Source organism: Carassius gibelio, chromosome A24 (genome assembly GCF_023724105.1).
Source record: "Carassius gibelio isolate Cgi1373 ecotype wild population from Czech Republic chromosome A24, carGib1.2-hapl.c, whole genome shotgun sequence".
NCBI classification, from domain to species: Eukaryota; Metazoa; Chordata; class Actinopteri; order Cypriniformes; family Cyprinidae; genus Carassius; species Carassius gibelio.
In genome coordinates, this window is record NC_068394.1 from 5,181,752 (window position 1) to 5,202,341 (window position 20,590).

Here is a 20,590-nt window from a genome sequence, read left to right on the forward strand (position 1 = left end):
CAGATAGTCATGAAAATAAAGAAAACTCTTTAAATGAGAAGGTGTGTCCAAACTAGGGCTGCACGTTTTCAAGTTTTTCATTAACCGTTAACCGAGGCCCTTAGCGGTTAATAATCGGTTAACCATAGTGTGCGCCAGGGTTTCCGTTGTCCGGTAATTTCCAGACATTGGCCAAAAAAAATTAAAAAAAGAAATGTCCGACAAAATTTTAATTCTCCGGTCAAATTGTCCTATTAAAACTACCTAATAATCCCGCCCACTAACACAATCTGTATTTGAGAATAAGCCTAAAATGTATAAAGCAAATATACACCCACCTTTGGCTATGTTATAAAGGAACAGGCTCTAGTAATGGTTATGTAACTTTCCGTGTTTAGGCGAAGGTAACAAGCAGGCTCCGCGGCCGCCTCGCTAAGGCTATGACTATGATATGTTTGACAGGTACAATATTTGAAAATCGATAATTATTTTTTTTTATTACATTTATATCTGAATTTATGTCAACCTATAGACTTTCAAATATCAAAATGTCATGAATTAATATGTATTTGTGTACAAAATGACATATAAACATATTTTCCTATTATATTTTGCCTGGAAACGCTTCCAACAAGGCGTCAGTTCTATTTCTAGCATGCACGCGTCGAGCCGCGCGTCTCACGCAGGCAGTCGGCAAGCTCTAACCTTTTAACATGGGAGCCGAATTAAAAACAGACACGCCACGCAGCTGAGATGCTTTCGCTCATCGCCACGCATCCAGTGAGTCCTGACCGGCCTAATGATGCCCGGGTGTTGGCTGTTGAGATTACAACAACGAGGTTGTACTTGAAGTATATCTAAGCACTGTATTGCAATACTTGCATTTTGCCCCGTCACTCTCAATTTTAAAGTGCTCCAACGCTGTACTTTTTTTTGCCCGCTTCATATTAGAAAAATGACTTCTTCTTGTGGACATTACAAATGTCTGGGAGCGCTCTGGCGGTCTCTGGTGGTGCAAAAATGTATTACAACTAAATTCAATGCACGCCATTGATGTCACTTAACCGAGCAAAATGTTTCACTCGGTTACGCAATTTTTAACGGTTAATCGGTTAACCGGTTAACCATGGACACCCCTAGTCCAAACTTTTGGTCTGTACTGTACATGTAGGCATGTCACTGTGTGTGTGTGAGTGTGTATGCTCTCAGGGAGGCTCATGCGCAAGTGAACAGTTATCCAGCACTCATGATCAGTCAGTTAAAGACGGAGTGACCAAAACAGGCCTATCCATCCAGAGAGAGATTTGTGTTGTGACTTTGTAAGTCACGTCATTGCAAGTGAATGAGAAAATGTGGACAAATGTGGGACAGTCCTGCCGACTCATTCTGGTGTATGCATGTATGTCAGCACTGAAGGTCGTAGATAATCAACCATCCCTCCTGAGCAAATGCCACACAAAGACAGTAATTGTTACCTTGCACGAGTCGGAGACGCTACAGTGCAGTCTCGCTCTTTCAGTGTCTCTCTTGGATTCAAAGGTCATTGTCACATTGTGACCTGATTTTATTCTGTCTGCAGGAGTTGGGGTGAGCAGGCATTTTTGGTGTCCTCAAATCTCAGTATGACTGTGTATTTTGGGAGGATATAAACCAGAAAGATCAGACAAATTAATGCAGACTCAAATCTCATACAAAATACAGTTAATGCACTTTCAATGTATGTGTATGTGGCAAGGCATTCTGGAGGTTTTAAAAACAGAAATATGAAGGTTTTTAATTTAAGCAGTCCTTTGACGTCATCTAATGCTCACTTTCAACTCTTAACTAATCTTTAAAAACACAAAGAATTTAATAACAATGCTAATTAAATATAATCTTTAGAAAATCTCAAAATTAATATCAAATAGAGTACATTATAATATTGTGATGCCTAAATTAACTTGCAGCATGTAACATGATTGATTTTCAGTATTAAGTATTTCATTTTCAATATATTTGTACAAAACTATATAGAATTTTTATATCAGCCAGCTTTGGGGTCTGTAATATTAAAACAAAAATTGAAATGAAGTTTCTTATGCTCAACCAGACTGCATTTCTTTACAGTAAAATACAGTAAATATGTGAAATAGTGCTCAAGAAATGCTGCTTAATATAAATTACATAAAAATTCAGGATTCTTTTATAAATAGAAAGCTAAAGAAACTGCATTTTTTTAAATATAATTTTTTGCAACAATGTAAAAGTCTTTAATGTCCATTTTGATATATTTAGTGCATTCTTTTCTGCATAAAATTATACATTTCTTAAAAAAGAAAAAAAGAAAATGGTACTAACCCCAAACTTTTAAATGCTACTGTAATTTAATAACAGTGTATCCCTATTTTATCTGTTTCACTTAGGAGTATGTCAGACTACAAAAATAAAATGGGTTGTGAGTATTGTTTCATGTCGACTTTTCCTGTATCCTACATTTTGCACGTGCGATTGAGGAGTTCTTAGTCACCTGCCTTTAGTGCTTCTGTCAAAAACCATGTAGTCTTTTAGAATTAGACAAAAGGTCATCTCACAGGTCAAGGGCAAAGCCTCAAAGCTACAGAGAGTAAGATGTCAAAATATCAATTTTACACACTGTTGCACAGCAGTGAAGTTCTTTCCTGAGTGATTCTTAAAAGTGACGTGACATTCAGTGGTGACCCATACTCAGAATTTGTGCTCTGCATTTAACCCATCCGAAGTGCACACACCCGGAGCAGTGGGCAACCATTTATGCTGTGGCGCCCGGGGAGCAGTTGGGGGTTGAAGTCGTGTATTGAAGGTGGAGAGAGAATTGTACATGCACTCCCCCCACCTACAATTCCAGCTGGCCCGAGACTCAAACTCACAACCTTTCAATTGTCAGTCCGACTCTCTAACCATTAGGCCACAAATTCTGTGTGTCCTTCCTGTCGGGCAGAGTGGGCATTGGCTCTGATATGCTTTAACTAACATCATCTGAAAGCCTAAAATACATTTTTATTGTATTTGTGACATCTCTCAGGATTCAGGATTGATAATATCACATTATCTGTTCAAATACTTTTTCAAACTGTCTCAGTTTGCCTTAGTTTTTGGAAAGTCATCTCCCACGGGAGTCTGACAAAGTCATTAAACTCTGAAAATGGACTGACTTACGATATCCTGCCAACTATTCTGACTTCATTTGCCACCTCATTCTTCAAACTTGAAGTGTTAATGTGTATTTGCGGTTTTTTTCTTCTTCCAAAAACTAGTGAGCTAGTGAACTATCTTTTTGCCCTATATGGTGAACTAGTGAGTTTTGAAGACTGCAGACTCATAAGTGAAAGACCAATTGGAAGTCTCTTTATTACTTAAATGAAGTGAGAACAAAATGTCCAAAATCGAATGAAAAAATTATAGTTAAATACTATACATCAATGCAGCACAAATGGTAACATAAATTTAGACCCCGTCCACACGGAGACGGAGCTTACCCCAATCCGATCTTTTTTTTCCTCGTCTCAAGAAATATCCGCGTCCACACGAAACCGTATAAGGATGTAGTATACATGCCAGACCAGTATGTGGCGCTGTAATTCTGACACAGAGATACACTAAAAACAGAGAAGAAGACTTGGACTATGCTCATAAACCTTGCGCGTGGTACACAAACGAACATGGAACAATACATTTATTAATCAGTGTTAATGTTAGTTAATAAAAAGACAATCGTTCAGTGTTTGTTCATGTTTTTGTTGTTGTTACATGATGTAGAGGTGTCTGACTAGGGGGGAGTCGTGGGCTGATGACGTCATCGTTTCAGAAAATATACGGATTAGCCGTCCAGACGAAAACGCAAAGACGGCGTTTTCAAGTGTATCCACTCTGGGACCTGGTTTCAAAAAATAGCGGTTTCACCTGATGAAAACGGCAGATCCGTGTTGACGAAATGCCTATCCGATAAAAAATTTGTGCGTATTCACAGAAACGCGTCTCTGTGTGGACGGGGCCTTAGCCTGTTCAGCTCAAAGATTCTCGACTATACTCTAAGAATTTAAGGGTGTTAGGTTTAGCACCTAATGTTAAGTAGAAAGAATACACAAATATTGGGGAAAATAATCAATTTTATATATACAAAACTCTTTAAGTTAGATTCTAAACAAAGAAAAAGAAAAAAAGGAATTCTGCAAAGATGCATTAAGTGACAGTAGAGAAATGTACAATGTTACAAAAGTTATTTCAAATAAATATCAATGTATTCATTAATTTCAATATATCGTAAATTTTTTAAGCATTCTTGAACGCAAAATCATAAGATTAGTATGAATATATTAACAGTTGTAATAAAAGTTGTAATAATATTTCACAATATTACTGTTGTAGTGCATATTTGATCAAATAAATGCTGTCTTGGCAAACAAAAGAGACGTCTTTGAAAATATAAAACAAAAATCGTACTTTTGAACGGTTTTGCATGTTTTTTTATTTTAGATATTTTTAATCTCTACGTATCAGTACTAAATTAAAAATATGCATAATTATGATTTCTCTCAATACCTCAATTTTTCAATAATGCATTCTGCATGAACTTAAAACTGCTTGAAGCTGTTAAACCTTATTACACACAAACTACTTTATCAATGTAACAAACTAAATCAGCCTTCACCAAAAACAACAACAACAACAGCAGTCACATATTCAGTAGGCTCTAATTAATCATGAATTTAGCTAACTTTTGATTCTCCAGAACATACATGCTTAAAAGAACATCTCCATACTTCAAGACCTAGTGTACTTACAAAGCAGGACTGATCGCTCGTTGGATTGGAAAAACATGTCTGTTCAAAGACACCTTACAGGAAGTCAAAAATTCAAAGTTCTCTGATACATTAGAGCAGCGGTTCTCAATTCCAGTCCTCACAACCCCCTGCTCTCAAATAATCAGCTCATTAGAAGTGAGCTCTGTGCATGAACTGTGTTCGCATTGACATGGTCCCTACACAGTGTTCATTGCTCCCTACTTCCTGAACAGGGTAAATCCGTTGAAGTTTACTTCACATCGGAACATTCATTCACGGATTTGCACTGCACAATGTCTTCACACACGGACAAGTGTGAAATTATATACCTAGGTAAATAAAGTTACCACTTTTTCAGACTTTTCAAGGACTGCCAAATAACATGACAGGGTCCAAGTTACTTAAACATTAGGATTGTGCTGATAGATAACAGTATCGTGTATCAGCGACAGTCCGAAATATCGACGATAGCAGATGCCTTTGTCGATAGTAAAGACGATAATATGCTCATTCTCCTATTAATATATTAAATTATAATATTAACAATAATAATTATTTTTTTTATTATTTATAAGGCGGCCTATTATAATTCGGCTATCAAATTGCCCAACTATTTCACTTCAGCACCGCATTTCAAACACACGAGCGCAAATGAGGATTAGAGCTGTGAAGGAGTCTCCAACCACAAACAAACGTACATCGTCTGCAGACATTAGGTAATTCATTGCACTTTAACAAGTAATCTGAACGGCAAATGTGCAATATTTTAAACAAGCCCTCACTAACGGAGTTTAATGCCACAGTTATGTTAGAATGCATCTCATTCTTGTTTCTTTGGCGGTGTGTCAGGCTCATCATGGAGTGCACGGTCCGGAGCGCTGTATGACTGATGCATCAATTCAATTCAACTTTCCTCCAAATATATAAACTTACCTGTTTAAATACTTTATATTTAACGTGTTCGTTTATGTCCAATATTAGTGTTAATCATACGCACCACCAACGCAGCATCATAGAATGTCTATGAACAGATTCACGCCCACTTTTAGGGGAAAACAAACCGCCGTACAAGTATTGGATCGAGGAAGTGGACAAACCTTACAACAGGCCAAAGAGTTGTTGTGTGGTTGGGTGTACCAATGATGTTTGTAAAACTCCAAATGTGAAGTTCATGGCTTCCTGCCATCATCATCCATATCTTGCTTTTATGGAAATATCACGAATTACGTATGATGCTAATCGAAAGCTAAGCCAGGCTAGTTGTATGGCTTGAGAGAAAAGTGCACTCAGTACTCTAAATATAAAGTAATAATATATACACATTTAAAAGATGATTACTTTCAAATACGAAGTAAAATCATTCACTGGCGTGTACCTGGTGACTCAATGAGGTACTGTACGAGTAAATGTCCGGGTAAGACTCAGAGGCCAATGGGCAAATTTAGCCAGGATGCTGAGATCGTGCCTCTACTCTTTTCGAAAGACATCCTGGAATTTTTAATGACCACAGAGAGTCAGGACCTCGGTTTAACGTCTCATCTGAAGGACAATGCTTGTTGACAGTATAGTGTCCCCATCACTACACTGGGGCACTAGGACCCACACAGACCACAGGGTGAGCACCCCCTGCTGGCCTCACTAGCACCTCTTCTAGCAGCAACCTAGTTTTCCCAAGAGGTCTCCAATCCAGGTACTGACCAGGCTTGGCCCTGCTTATCTAATCATCCAACACGATGTCACCATAATATTTGTAATTTTTTACAGAAATTATAAACAGTTTTTTTTACAATATTATGCTATGGCCTCTACACACTTTTACCAGTGTGTTGTTTTACCAACTTTCATGCATGCTTTGTAAAATAGTATATTTTGATGTTTGCATCATACAGCAAACTCCACATGTATGGCTTTTCTGATGTTGTAAACTTGCTTGTTTGCTCACCCGGTACAGGTGTTGATGGTGCGTTATTTTTAAACCTGTTTAAGTTCCACTAACTGCACATGTCATTTCTAACTGAACCGCCATGATACGTACAACAACCAGTGTGATAAAATGTTGCCAGATTCATGTTCATCTGTTTAAATCAGGGGTCGGCAAACTTTCAGGCATGAAGGGACATTTTTTATTGTTCTGGTTAAATACTGTGCCTTAAGTTGGCACACATGCCATTGGTTGCAGACTCCTGGTTTAGATAAAACTGATCTGAAAGTGTTGCAAGACATGCAAGAAGCAATGCAATATTTTGCAACAACGTCACCACAGGTACGTTTTTCCAATGAGGATGTTTTGGATTTATGATATACTCACCGCCATATAGACAGCAGCGTACACGCTGAGCGCTGCCTCTTTGGAAGGGAAGGTCTTGCGTGCATGTAGAATGTCTTCCTCGTTGCCAGTGCAGGCTTCCTGATGGCTGATGTAGCGAAGAGCTTGCTGGCAACCCAGAGCTGTATAGTTGGGCTTGCACACTGTCAGGAAATGAGGGGCCAGGTTCCCCGTTACCACCTGACCAGCGTTCACAAAGATGTCAGTGGTGAAAAGGCCAAACATGTATACACCTATGCAGAAGAAAAACAGATCCAGATACCAGTTTCTATAAAAAAAACATGAAAACTTAAACTTTAATTCTCTTATTTTTTGTGAATTCACTATAACCATATCTCCCATATACACTTCCTATATTTGATTTAAAAATTCCTTGCCTTCATATGACATTGAAAGTACGGTATGTAATCACTGAGTAGAATCCAAGTATGTTATTCATTGGGAGAATTCATCAAGAACTTAAAACATGTATTTCACAAACGTAACCTGGAAAATTGGTTCAATTATGCAGTGGTCGCGCTCAGCCTGTTTACGTATGTTGGCTCGTTTAGTACAGTGTGTACCAGATCCTACTTAAGCACATCAAGGGGACAGATACAACTAAGCCTAGGTGATCTCCACAGAGGCACACATTTAGCCGCTGAGCTGTGAGGACGCATTAGAGGAGCTAATGTACTGAGTTGATGAGAAAATAACCTCATAACCGAACCTAATAATTGAGTCTTTCTCATTGCCGCTCTGTAAACCAAACCATAATACCTCAAATAAAAGAGCTCAAACATTGGATGAGCATGTGATTGACAAGCCAAATTCAATTATATTTGATTCCAATCAATTCACTATTATATATAGTGATTGTACAATTACATGATTTAGTATAAAATTATTATATTATTATGATTATATAATACTTTTCCTATAATTATCAATGTTGAATAGTTTTTGCTGCTTAAAATTTTTCATAAAAAAAAAAAAAATCAGGATTCTTTGATGATTAAGAAGTTCAAAACAACAGCATCTTTTATAACATTACAATTATCTTTACTGTCACTTTGGTTAATTTAATGCATGCAATTTTTTTCATTTTTATTTAGTATTTTCTTACCCCAAACTTTTGAATGGTAGAGTATATGTGACCCTGGACCACAAAACCAGTCTTAAGTCGCTGGAGTATATTTTCAGCAATAGCCAAAAAAATAAAAATTGTATGGGTCAAAATTATCTATTTTTCTTTTATGCCAAAAATCATTAGGATATTAAGTAAAGATCATGTTCCATGAAAACATTTATTAAATTTCCTTCTGTAAATATATAAATACTTTTTATTAGTAATATGCATTGCTAACAATTGAGTTATTTCAGCAATTTTCTCAGTATGTAGATTTTTTTTCTTCCAGATTTTCGAATAGTTGTATCTAGGCCAAATATTATCTGATCCCAATATATCATACATCAATGGAAAGCTTATTTATTCAGATTATGTATAAATCTCAATTTCGAAAAAAATTGACACTTAACACACACACACATGTCTGGTCAGCTATCCTTGTGGGGACTCACCATAGGTGTAATGGTGTTTGCATTTTTAGATTTTCAAGAAACTTCATTCTGTGTAATTTATTAGCTTGTTTACCCGTGGGGACCTCAATTTAGGTCCCCACCATGACACGAGTCCCCATGAGTCTGTGTGTATTCAGGTTTAAGTCCCCACCAAAATAGAAAAACAAGTACACTCACACACACACACACACACACACATATGTTTAGCCCTACAAACACACCCACATTGTGAAAAATCTGAACGAAACAATGCAAAGTCAGAGAAAGTGAGAAAGACTTCATTCAGTATGGTTCATGGTTTTGTTGGCTCACCACTTGACGATCCTGAAGCAAAACGAAAACCACAGAGCTTGAGGAACCCCAAATCATGATGGACACATCACAAATAAGTCTTCCTCTTCATAATATACCCATGTATTTTGAGGAGTTTTACAATGGTAGATATTAGCCAAGGAACAGTAAGTCACCATTGTTTCTGAAAGAGCTCCATTTTTCTCCTTCACTCCTAAATGTCATGTTCTTTTTGTTTGGAACATCTTTTCAGCTCAACAGAATGACAGGCATGACAAGGCTATTATTATAGCCATTCAAAGACTTGTGTCAACAAGAAGTCATTTTCACAACTGTTGGCAGACGTATTCAGACAACATTAACAAAGCCCCGTTTAACATGTTTCCCTCCGTAAATACAGTCACTCAGAGGAATGCCTTGCAGAGTTTTTTACGTGACGCATAGCAAAACAAGTTTGGCAGATGGTTTGGAGGGAAAATATGATCTTGTTTTACTAAGAGCCTTGAGAATGCCAGTTGAGGTTGGCATAAAATGGCCATCTTATACTGTCAACGGCAGGCGTCACATCAGTCCTGTTTTCTGTCATGCTGGCTACATAATAAATTTGACGCTGACTGTCCCTAAACTGCATTCTGTCTTCGAGTGAACTTGAGCTAAATATGGCTTATTCACACTTCCTCACACACTGGGATCTCAACAACTGTGTGGACACCAAAGGAACATATTTTTGTCTGTGAATCTATTTAAATTTTTTCAATCAACTAGCATTTATTCGTATCCACTCTGATTCAGTGAGTCGATTCAGGAAGATTTAACTGATTCAAACTCCTGTCCAGGAGTCTTTTGAATGTTTTCTGAAAATACATTTTAACTCCATTACCTTCATAACGATTTCAGCTTAAGTTCAAATTGTTTCAGATAACATCAGATTTAACATTTCATTGATATAACTTGGAGGAAGAACAGGAGCTATTTAATGATGCTTTACTGGCACAAACACACTGCTTTGAAGTGTTTTCAGTTTTCATTCATAATCATTTATGATATGAAGAGTCAATGTGAACCAAGAGTTCTTCTCAGGGAGAGAGATGGGGAAATATTACGGAAAAAGCCTCCCTAAGCTAACCGAGAGTACACCATGACCCACAGCCATTTTCTAAATTGAATCTCTCCCAAAGAACATCACAGCGTGACTCATTATGCAAATAACACAAGCCAGTGACTCCAGGTCACGAAGCAACTGGTCTCATTTGATGCTTTTCAGTGGAGATGCACCATTAAACCTCCAACAGAACATGACGAGACATCATTCTTCAAAATATTTTCATTTCAAGCCGCCGCCACTGGCTGGAAACATGCATGACATCTTCTAGGTGCTTTATCTTTTGGGTTTAGGTTTGCAAGGACTAAAACCGTAAATCAGATAATAAAAAGCAACACACAAAGAATGTTTTTATTAAAATAATGTTAAAATGAATCATTTCAACATACATAGGATATAAACGCATGATTTGTCCTTTATATTTTTATTACATTTTGTAGAAGCAACAAGGCAATGTGCTATATTGTGAATATATTTACATACATATAGTAGTGTATTTCAAGTTTCGTTTATTTGATTGAAAATATAGTAAAACAGTAATATTGTGGAATATTATTACACTTTAAAATAACTACTTTATATTTAAAAAAAATTATTTATTCCTGTGATGCAAAGTTGAATTTTCATTGCTCCAGTCTTCAGTGTCACATGATCCTTCAGAAATCATTCTAATATGCTGATTTTCTGCTCAAGAAATATTTATTATTATCGCAAATTGCGTTGCTTAATATTTTTGTGGAAACTGTTATCAATTTTCTTGGTTAAAAAAAAAAATAGCATTTTTATTTTGTCACTTTTATTTATTTTTTTCACATCTATTTAATGTGTATTTACTGAATAAATGTATTAATTTATTTAAATATATAAATTCTTACTGAATCCAAACATCTAAGATTTCCTCTGTTAACAGTGAATGTCACTAATGTCAAAAGTAAATGAGATTTGAGAACGGCAATGGATTTCCAACGAATAATGACTGAAGTTTTAGTCATTTCTGACGAGGTTTGGAACAACACGAGGGAGAGAAATTATCATACACATGGACTTTTTGGGTGAACTGTCCCTTTTAGAAAAGTTCCTGAGCTTGAAAAACTTGCTAAATCTCTTTAAAGACAAAAATGTCACAGATGAAGTCTGTAAACAATTATGACAATGCTTTTGAGGAGCAAAAAAATAAAAAGGATCTCAGATAGATCTGATTTCCCTTGGGCCACACTGACTGCTGCTGAACAGTGACAGGTGCTGTCAGTAAAGTACAGGTGATCTTCTCAGCGCCCTGTAGGAGGCTTAGGAACAATTCTACTTATCTGATTTGTCTTTAAGACTGTTAATGCCGTCAGATGTCCAATAATCCCACAGCTTGGATGACTAGGCGCAGCAAACTGTGAAAGTATGACTAAAGTACTGTATATTCTACCGGAAAATGAGAGCATCTGTGGTGAATGGGAACCATTTAATGCAGAAATGAATGGAAGAGGATTTTCTCTGAGGATCAGGCTAATAATCCATGACGTCGTTGTTACTTTATCTCACAAAACCACTAAAGCATAAGAGCGAGAAACTGAGTGAAATGAAATGAAAAAAATTAAACTGTAAGAGCAAGGAAGATAGACATGGCTGGATAGACTTTACCATCATGGTTTTGTAGAGCATGTGAGGTTTGAGGGCAAAAAAAGAAAAAACACACGTAGATCATATAGAAGTAGAGGTTGTGCTCCCAATATTGATGCACCAAAATTTAGCATTTTGATTAAACCTTAAAGGAACACTTCAACCATAAGAAAATTGTGTCATCATTTACTTACCCACATGTATTTTCAAACCTGCGTTACATTTTTTAGACTTCATTTATTTTATCTATTACTTTATTCATTATTTAGAAAAAATGTATTCTGCTTTTTCCATAAAACAAACACATAGTAAAGTGACCACAGCTGTTAAACTCCAATAAAGGTCAAAAAGTGCAACAAAAGCAACAAAACAGTAGTCCATTCGTTTCATTTCAAGCATTCTGAAGCCAACTGAGTACATTAGTCATACTTTTCATTATTATTATGAATACCAAATTATATTTCAGTCCGTTCCTCAAACAACATTACAGTGTGGCTTCAGAATATAGAAATATAGAGCACACAAGTCATACTAGACTACTTTTCTATTAAGGAGCTATTTTATCCTATTAAGAACTTTCTTTCCGAGATATTTTTATTCCTCCATTTGTGTTTTACAGAAGTCAGACATTAGTGTAAATGGGGGGCAGCGTTTATTTGGCTGAAATGTCCCTGATATAAAATAAAAGTGTTTCAAACACCTTCCTACACAGGTATTAACCTAAAATACAAGGGTTTTTGACATTAGTGGCCTTACTGTTGGTTGGTGCAACCTCTCTTTCTGTTGAGAGGGACAAAACACATCCAAGTAATTCCCACAGTAAATTGAATGCCATGGCTGAAAGCACAAAATTCCATAAAATTAGGTGGAATAGCCGTGACATACCAAGGAAACGGAAAGTCCTCCGCACTAATGGGTTGAGGTAACAGCAGTCCCCGGTCACGATGGTCTTCTCTCGACTGTCAAGATCTTTTGATGTGTACTGTATCAAGAACAAAACCGTTTCGGTCACGGTGATCTGAAACAGAGCGGAACATCAGAAAATGTCAAATGTCTGAAATCAAATTAACTAATTCATTTTCACATTTTTATGAAGAAAATGTGAGTGTTGCTTATTAGTGCAAAAAGGTATTACTAGATGGTGTCCTAACGGCCCATGTATAATACCCCACAATTAAAATAATTTTTGATTGTATCTGTATATAACCGAGCACAGAACCCAAGAAGCTATGAGTGTGTTGAAAGCTACAACTGAAACCCAATTTCAGAAGCCTGAAACAAAAGCAAGATATTGATTAGTCTCTGGCTGCATTTTTAAAGCCTGCCGGTCATGCGTCTGCAAATGACTGACATAATAAATGTATTCTGTTTTATTGTGCTGATGCTCATTATGAGAATGGGCACTATTATTATCCCATAAATCCAAATTAAAGTTCGTTCTGCCCATATTTGCATCCATTATTAGAAGAAGTGTTGCAATATTGTTGTAGACAGAAGCCTGGCCTTGACTACAGGCCTTTTCACACTGCATACTTCATCTTTAGGAATTGAATAATTTGGTCAGTTAGATTTATAATCATTTGTTAACGTTATTCTTCACTGCCTACATAGTGCATTATACGATTTTTTTGTTTCCAGATACCATTTTTTTAATTTTAAATGAAAAACTATGAAAACAGCGACATTTATTAAAAAGATAAATGGTAAAGATAAAAGATAAATCCTTCTCCACTGATGTCACCAAGCCCTCTCATGTTTAGCCCCTCCTCTACAATCCATTCAATTTCCAATTCATAAGGTTGTCTAGTATCACACACATTCAGAAAATTGACTTTCAGAAAGACATCTCATATAGTCTCATCTAGGACTGAATCATCGCTTCATTAAATCAAGTAAATTGAGCTAATTTATGTCATCATTAAAACTGGATTTTAGGTTCCATAAAGATTTTAGGCTTTTAAAGTAAACTCTATCTGCAGTGAAACTAATGAGACGTACATTTCTCTTCTTCTGTTCATTAGTGCAGAGATCTGGGTTTGACTGAGGTAACGAGACCAGGATTAGAACACACATGAGGAGCTTGAGGCTCTTCCTGATCTGTCAGAGTGATTTAAGAGCTCGTCCAGCTCCTCGAGGGTTTGCTTTTGGGGCTTATAGATGCAAGCAGGATCTTCTGCTTCCAAAAGCTGAGAGACTTAATCTCACATTCTCAAACTGCATAAAAATCTAGGTAGAGAAGCAGAAGTGTTTGGTGGCCTCTTTGCCCCCCTCCTTACTTCAAATCAGTAGCACAACCGCTCAAGCCTTTACACACATACATACTGCAGAATCCAGGTTATGAGCAACCATCAGAAGAGAAAAGGATCAGGAAAGAAATAAATCATAGCCATTTGAGAAACACATCATTGCTTCTGTTTGATCTACACATCCATCAGGAAACAGATTTAAATCTGGCCTGTCAATCAAATTACTTACATGAGGTGCTGATTAATTAGATTAATCTCATATTATATAATATTTCTTGAAAAAAAAAGCCAATTTAAAAATTAAGAAATTAATTAATTAATTGAGAAATTAAGACTTTACTGTGGCATATATGGACAATATAAATATGTATACTTGTGTTTTTCTTTATATATTAAATGCAACAATATCACTGGGGGGTGGGGTATGGTTGGGAACTGTGCCAGTACAATGAGAATAAAGAGTTTGACTTTAAAAAAAAGGATATTCAGTTGTTCAAAAAACAAAATGACTTGTTTGCATCCTTTAGAAATGTATTGGGATGTGAAAAATGGACTGTGTTTGACTTGAGTGAGCTTGGTGACTTGAATGTGCTTGGTGAAGGAATGCAATTTATTTGACAGATTAAGAGATTCATTAATGACTTTTATGAAGACATAATTTTCTTGCACTGAATAATGAAATCAATATCATGCTGATTTTAAAAGTGATGCATGCCATTTCTGTCACCAAAGAGAACTGAAAAAAAAAAAAGAACAAAAAAGATTTCCCTAAACATGTTCTCTATCTCCCACTGGTCACATGGGCACAGGAGCCCTGCCCCAAACTCATATCATTGGTTGAGCATGTTGTAATATCATGATGGACAGGATTCTTTCATAGCAACCACTATTAGCAACTAAAACAGTATGACTGTCTGAATAACAACAGGAGGTATAAAAGTAGGTTAATGAAATGAGCTTTAAACAGAGTGTTTACACTGACAAGTGGTTAAGGGCTAGATTCCATTTTAAATGGCCCTGTCACATGTACACTAACACTTTTTACTTGTTACAACTGATTAAAACCCGTTAATATTCTGAAAATGGTTCTTTCACACCATTCGATTAAAAAAATATTTTTGTACAGATGGTTTCAAGCGAAAACCCAACACAAAGAACTAATCTGCATCAGAATAAGAATGTTAAATCTTCAAGGTTAAGCTCTAAGCACGAGGTTACAGTCGTCCACCTGAGCAGGAATTCCTCAACATTACACCATTCTCTTATGTTGTATGTTTTCAGACAAGCTTGTCAACCTGAAGTGCTGCCTGTAGAAGAGGAAGGAACATCCAAAGGATGCAGCAGAACTAATTTCCTGGCTTCTTATTTTTACACAAAGTTGGACTAAAACTGTTAAATGAAAAACACAATCTTCATGTGTAGCCTGATAGTGAGCCAGTACACTCATCCATTTCCAACCTAACAGACTAAAACTCACTAAATACACACCGATTCAAGCGTGAAGTCCTGAACACTTAGCCAGACATGAACATCTGTTGGTTTCTCGCTGATTTGTAGGGCCCAGATGATCACTGTTGACAATGAAGTGATATTTGTTTAGTTTGTGTTAATGAACAGCTATTTCATACTCATGGCCCATTTTCAGTTTTTTCAATCTGTTTCGCAGAGCTGAGAGAAATCTAGAGGACTTTTAGATGTACTGAATAAGGAGAATATGCTAATGCTGTGAAACTAAACTGAGTGAAACTGAGTCATAACCTCATTACATTTTTAAAATCACCATTTTGATACAGAAACCCTTCAGCCACTGAATTCAGTATCAATAGTGGGATAAAAAAAAGAGAACTGACAGAATATTATAAATATATCAAAACCACCTAGACACAAACATGAGATTCAAACCCAAACGAGTATATGTTGATAAATCTCTGAAAACTAGGGATTAAGAAAAAAAAATTTTGATTACAAGGAGATTACTGTTTGGTCTGCTTCATATGGAAGTTCATCTCCACAAGAAAAATAAATTAAATAAAATTCACACTTTGGTAATCTTTGGTAAACTTTTTTTAATTATTGATTGATTTTAATTAATACAGGTCAGAATAATTACATTGTTTCATTTTTACAGTAATACATCTGTTACGCTGACTGACAATAGAATATTATTTCACCCCTATTTTGACATTTTATTTTCACAAATGATATTTGAAACATTGAAGATGACACTTCACTTGCATTTGATGTGCTTCCTATCTATAGAAAAATCCCTTGGAAATTTAACAAGAACATGCGGACACCAAAAAATGGGACGCCTCGTCTTTGACCCCTGTAACCAATATATCGGGGCTGTAAAAGAAGACCTTTCTCTACGATCTATAAAATTCTACAACAAAGTGTCATTAGTCAAAACAACAAAACACCTTCATTACCAAGATGGCTGCCAAGTGAACTGACTTGCTTAAAGTGACTTTGTTTGTGGTCAGTACTGACAGAGACTCCGCCCACATTATTGGAGCACTGCAGAATACTAAACGATTTTAAAACCACATTTTTGTAATTTTAGATACTTTACTTATTGATACCCACTCTCAAAAAAAGTCTTTGTCAGAAAAAATACATTCAATATAATTAGTGCTATTACAAATTTAATTGGGAATGATCAGGATAAGCATGATTTGTTGTCAATTGTGAAGTAATTTACTGGTGTTGATAATTTAATGCTGAATGGATGCAGTTACATACTATATTTGTTTGAAAGCATAAGGGTGGATTTGCCATTAAATTGTGTTTTCAGTCATGGAAACTGGTTGTTGAATTGTCTCTGATGGCAGTCACAACTCAATTGTGAACTCTACTTTGATATAAAAGTGTATACTAAGATATAAAAGTAGTAGTTCTAGGGAGGAACATAAATGGAAAGCCTCAAAATCACTAACAAGTCGCTATGAAAGAAGAAGATGATCTATCACATTTGACTGCATGTCAGTAGCAGACAGCTGTCATCTGTATCAGTGGTTTGCCAGTGTTCAATGGCTTCAAAGTCACAGAGAGACAGAGATCAAGACAACACAGGCTTCACTTAAAGAAATAAAGTTTTTTTTAACACTTTAATAATTTTCATTGATAACTGTACCTTCTGCAATCCTTACAAAGTCATTAATGTATCATATATAGAAATAACTTTATATGTACACACACACACACACACACACACACACACACACACACATATATTTATATATATATAGACATAGACATACGCACCTATTGTATATACAAAAGATGAAACCCCTGACAGTAAAACACTGGTTAGCTTTCTTAAAAAAAAAAAAATAGATAAATAAAAATTGACAAAACAAAAAGTTAATTGTAAATGAATCTCATGAAATTTTCATGAATGTGTCTGGGTCATATTTCACCACATAATGAAAAGAAAAGAAAATAAAAGAGAAAAAAATTATGAGGCATATTTAAGACTATTAATATATAATCTTTCAATAAATCATTAATGTGCACAACATATTAATTCAATCATTAATTAATTGTCATTATATTTGCAATGCATTTAATTTATTTCACAGAATGTGTGTGTAAAATGTGCTTAATTTGAAATTGTCACTGCAAAAAAGTTACTAACAATAGGACTTTATTTAAATATTATTTCTTATGAATAAGACATTTCTATGAGACTCACATAAATTACTTAAGCTGTAAAACCCTAATTGGAAGCTTTATTTCTAAAAGTGAGCCAGAGAAATATGTGCATGCTTATATTAGCTTATTATTTAATTATTAGTCATGTGATAATTGCTTTCTTGTCCTTAGTGACAGCAAGTCTTTATTACAGGGACAGTCCCCCTGGAACAATCCGGGTTAAGTGCCTTGCTCAAGGGCGCATGATGATAGGGGACTTCTCAAAGAATGTGCATGAGAATCTGTTTGGTATTCAATATAAGACGTTTACGTACAAGTGCACTTGGAAATCATGAGCTAAAATTATTGGCACATTGTATATTAAAGGAAAAGTTTACCCAGAATTTTTTTTTCTTTTGCTGAAAATGTCGTCACCCTCTCAGCCTTCCATAAATTAAATTGCCAAAATGTGCCTTTTACTGTTTTGTCTGAGACTGTATTCTGAGACTGACATTTATTTTTTACTGTACAAATAGTTTTAAAACATTATGTATGAACATTATAATAAATGTATTAATAGAGGTTTTGTAGGGCAATTATAAATATCAGTATTATTATTATTATTATTTATTTTTTTTACAGAATATCAGTAAAATTACAATGCTAACATTTATGAATGTTGATGGAGTTGTTGCTTTTTCCTCGGCTTTTATTTTGGCAGAAACCCACAAAAAGATCTCAGTGCTTCTTTTTTTGGCAAAAGCATGCAAATATATAAATGATTCTCATTACGAATTTAGGAAGATGTTTGTCGCACATATCACATTGTCGCATGCCTTAGACATTTTCTGATGTTGATCAGAAAAACCTTTAGTTGAGGACAGCCCAAGTTAAAAGACCTTAATGATTTGTTTCTTACAAACATCTCTTCACACTTTACAAGACATGATTATGATGTTTTAATCATCATTTTGGACTCTCTCAATGACTGCACCCATTCACTGCAGAGGATCCATTTGTGAACAAGTGATGTAGTGCTACATTTCTCTAAATCTGTTCCAATAAAGAAATAAACTAATCTAATCACAGATGGCCTAAGGGTGAGTACATTTTCAACAGATGTTCCTTTTTGGGTGAAGTATTCCTTTAATCTTGCCATGACTATAGACCCGGCCTTGTGCTATCAAGTAAATCTGCAAAAGTCATTAAATGTCTGGGTAAAACAATTATACTCAAACTTTGCTCATTATAATCTCTGTTGAAGTGTGGGCTTTATTGTGATTTAGCACATTTGGCAGTGATCGTAAAATTCCACTCATTATCAGAAGATTTATCAGTATTAAATAGGATTTTACATTGTAATCTGTTTTTAAATGAAGATGTGATGGGAATGCAAGCCTGCCTCATCCAAAAGTCTGATATCGCACAATCGTATCCAAATCCAGCAGCAAACTTATTATGTTGAGGGATTTCTTTAATCATTCACGTATGTGAGACTTTTCCCCCATAATCCGCACCTTAACGCATCAATGTCATTCTGCCAATATCGGCTCAAACCGAGCAATATCTCTTTCTGAAGCTCATATCTTTACCGCAAGCCTTTCACACTACAAATCACAGCGTGATGGTTTCAGTGCAAGTGTGCCGTGGAGTTTATGAGCAATACTTTGTGGAGATGGAGTTCATTTCTCTTTACGGCAACTTTGGCTGGGGTCACAGTATTGCAATGTGGAGACCGAGATTGTTATTTATTCTGTCTAGAAAAACATGAGCCAATATCTGTCTGTGCCACTCAGAAAGGTGTTGGGGAAAAAAATATAACAACCTAGCTGCCATGTAGCAACACTTATAATCTGACAGCACTGTAAATGAAAAAATGCATCTATAGAGTCTGGAAGCAGTCGAGGAGGGAATCACTGAAAATAAGCAGTCTTTATACGTAAATTTTCTGGTTGGGTAATTTTGTGTAAACAAGATCTCACCAGTGTCTCTTAATAATAATAATAATAATAATAATAATAATAATAATAATATAGTTTTTCATGGCTAGTAAGCATTATTTATGGCAGGTGTAACCAGAATTACATTTGGGTTGGGTACCAATCTTCTGAATGCAAACACACACACACACACACACACACACACACACACACACACACATTCAAATGAAGCTTTATTTCTGTCCACTGAATGTGATCAGCCCTAAGAAAAAGTAACAAAACGTACAAACACTTACATGTTAGCAGCTAAAAAAACGTTAATAATCTAACGTAAAGTGTGAATGTATATGAATTCCCATGTATTAATATTAAAATCATGGCTTTAATGATTTAAATCTGTTGTATTTAACGGTCATATCAATACATGTTTTTATTGATAGCAGTTTACTCATCTGCTTAATAGGAAATAACATTTCTGTTCATGCTGCAAACTCATTTCGGGGATTAACGTTACATAATGTTAAACGAGACTACACTTTGAAACCTTAAAATGAATACAATTTATGTAATTGTTTAACCATTTTTTGTAATATTTTGCGGTGCAATTTTTCCCTTTCCAATGACTGACAATACAACCATAGATACACAAAAGCACAGCATAAAATTACAAATCACATCCATTTTATTTGTTTGCTGTACTGCATATCTTCAGAATCCAGATGTTTGCAAGGAACATATCCAAATTCAGCCCTTTATTAATCGATCTTCATCTTCATTCTCAGCCACAGTGACCGTCAAAGTCAAAGCCCACGCTCGTTATGATTCGAATTTGAAAATAGAGCCAGTGCGCCACCCTCGAGAAACGTTACGACATGGTTTACAGCACTGATATCGAATGCTCATTGGTTCTCACCTAATCGTCAAAGATTGCGACAAGTCGTGTTTCAGTTGATAGACATTTGAAATCATACATTACTGCGCCAGTGCGCCTTCACGGAGAGAAGACAGATACATAATTTCATGGATTAATAAATTAAATTCTGCTCTGTACCCTATAAAAACTATTAACTCCAGAGAGGACTGCGACTGGAGCTCATTATCAT

The 20,590-nt window shown here is 35.7% G+C and overlaps 1 protein-coding gene across 3 annotated transcripts in view; it reads right to left on the reverse strand.

Annotated features, from left to right (window-relative positions):
- Window positions 1–20,590, reverse strand: part of LOC127945901 (phospholipid phosphatase-related protein type 5-like) — a 45,766-nt gene that overhangs the window by 11,058 nt on the left and 14,118 nt on the right. For all 3 annotated transcript variants that reach the window (XM_052542015.1, XM_052542013.1, XM_052542014.1), the window contains 2 exons: window positions 12,554–12,686; window positions 7,087–7,337 (listed from right to left, as the gene is read on the reverse strand). In XM_052542015.1, coding sequence (XP_052397975.1) covers window positions 7,087–7,337; window positions 12,554–12,686 — 384 coding nt within the window. The remainder of the gene's footprint in view (window positions 1–7,086; window positions 7,338–12,553; window positions 12,687–20,590) is intronic.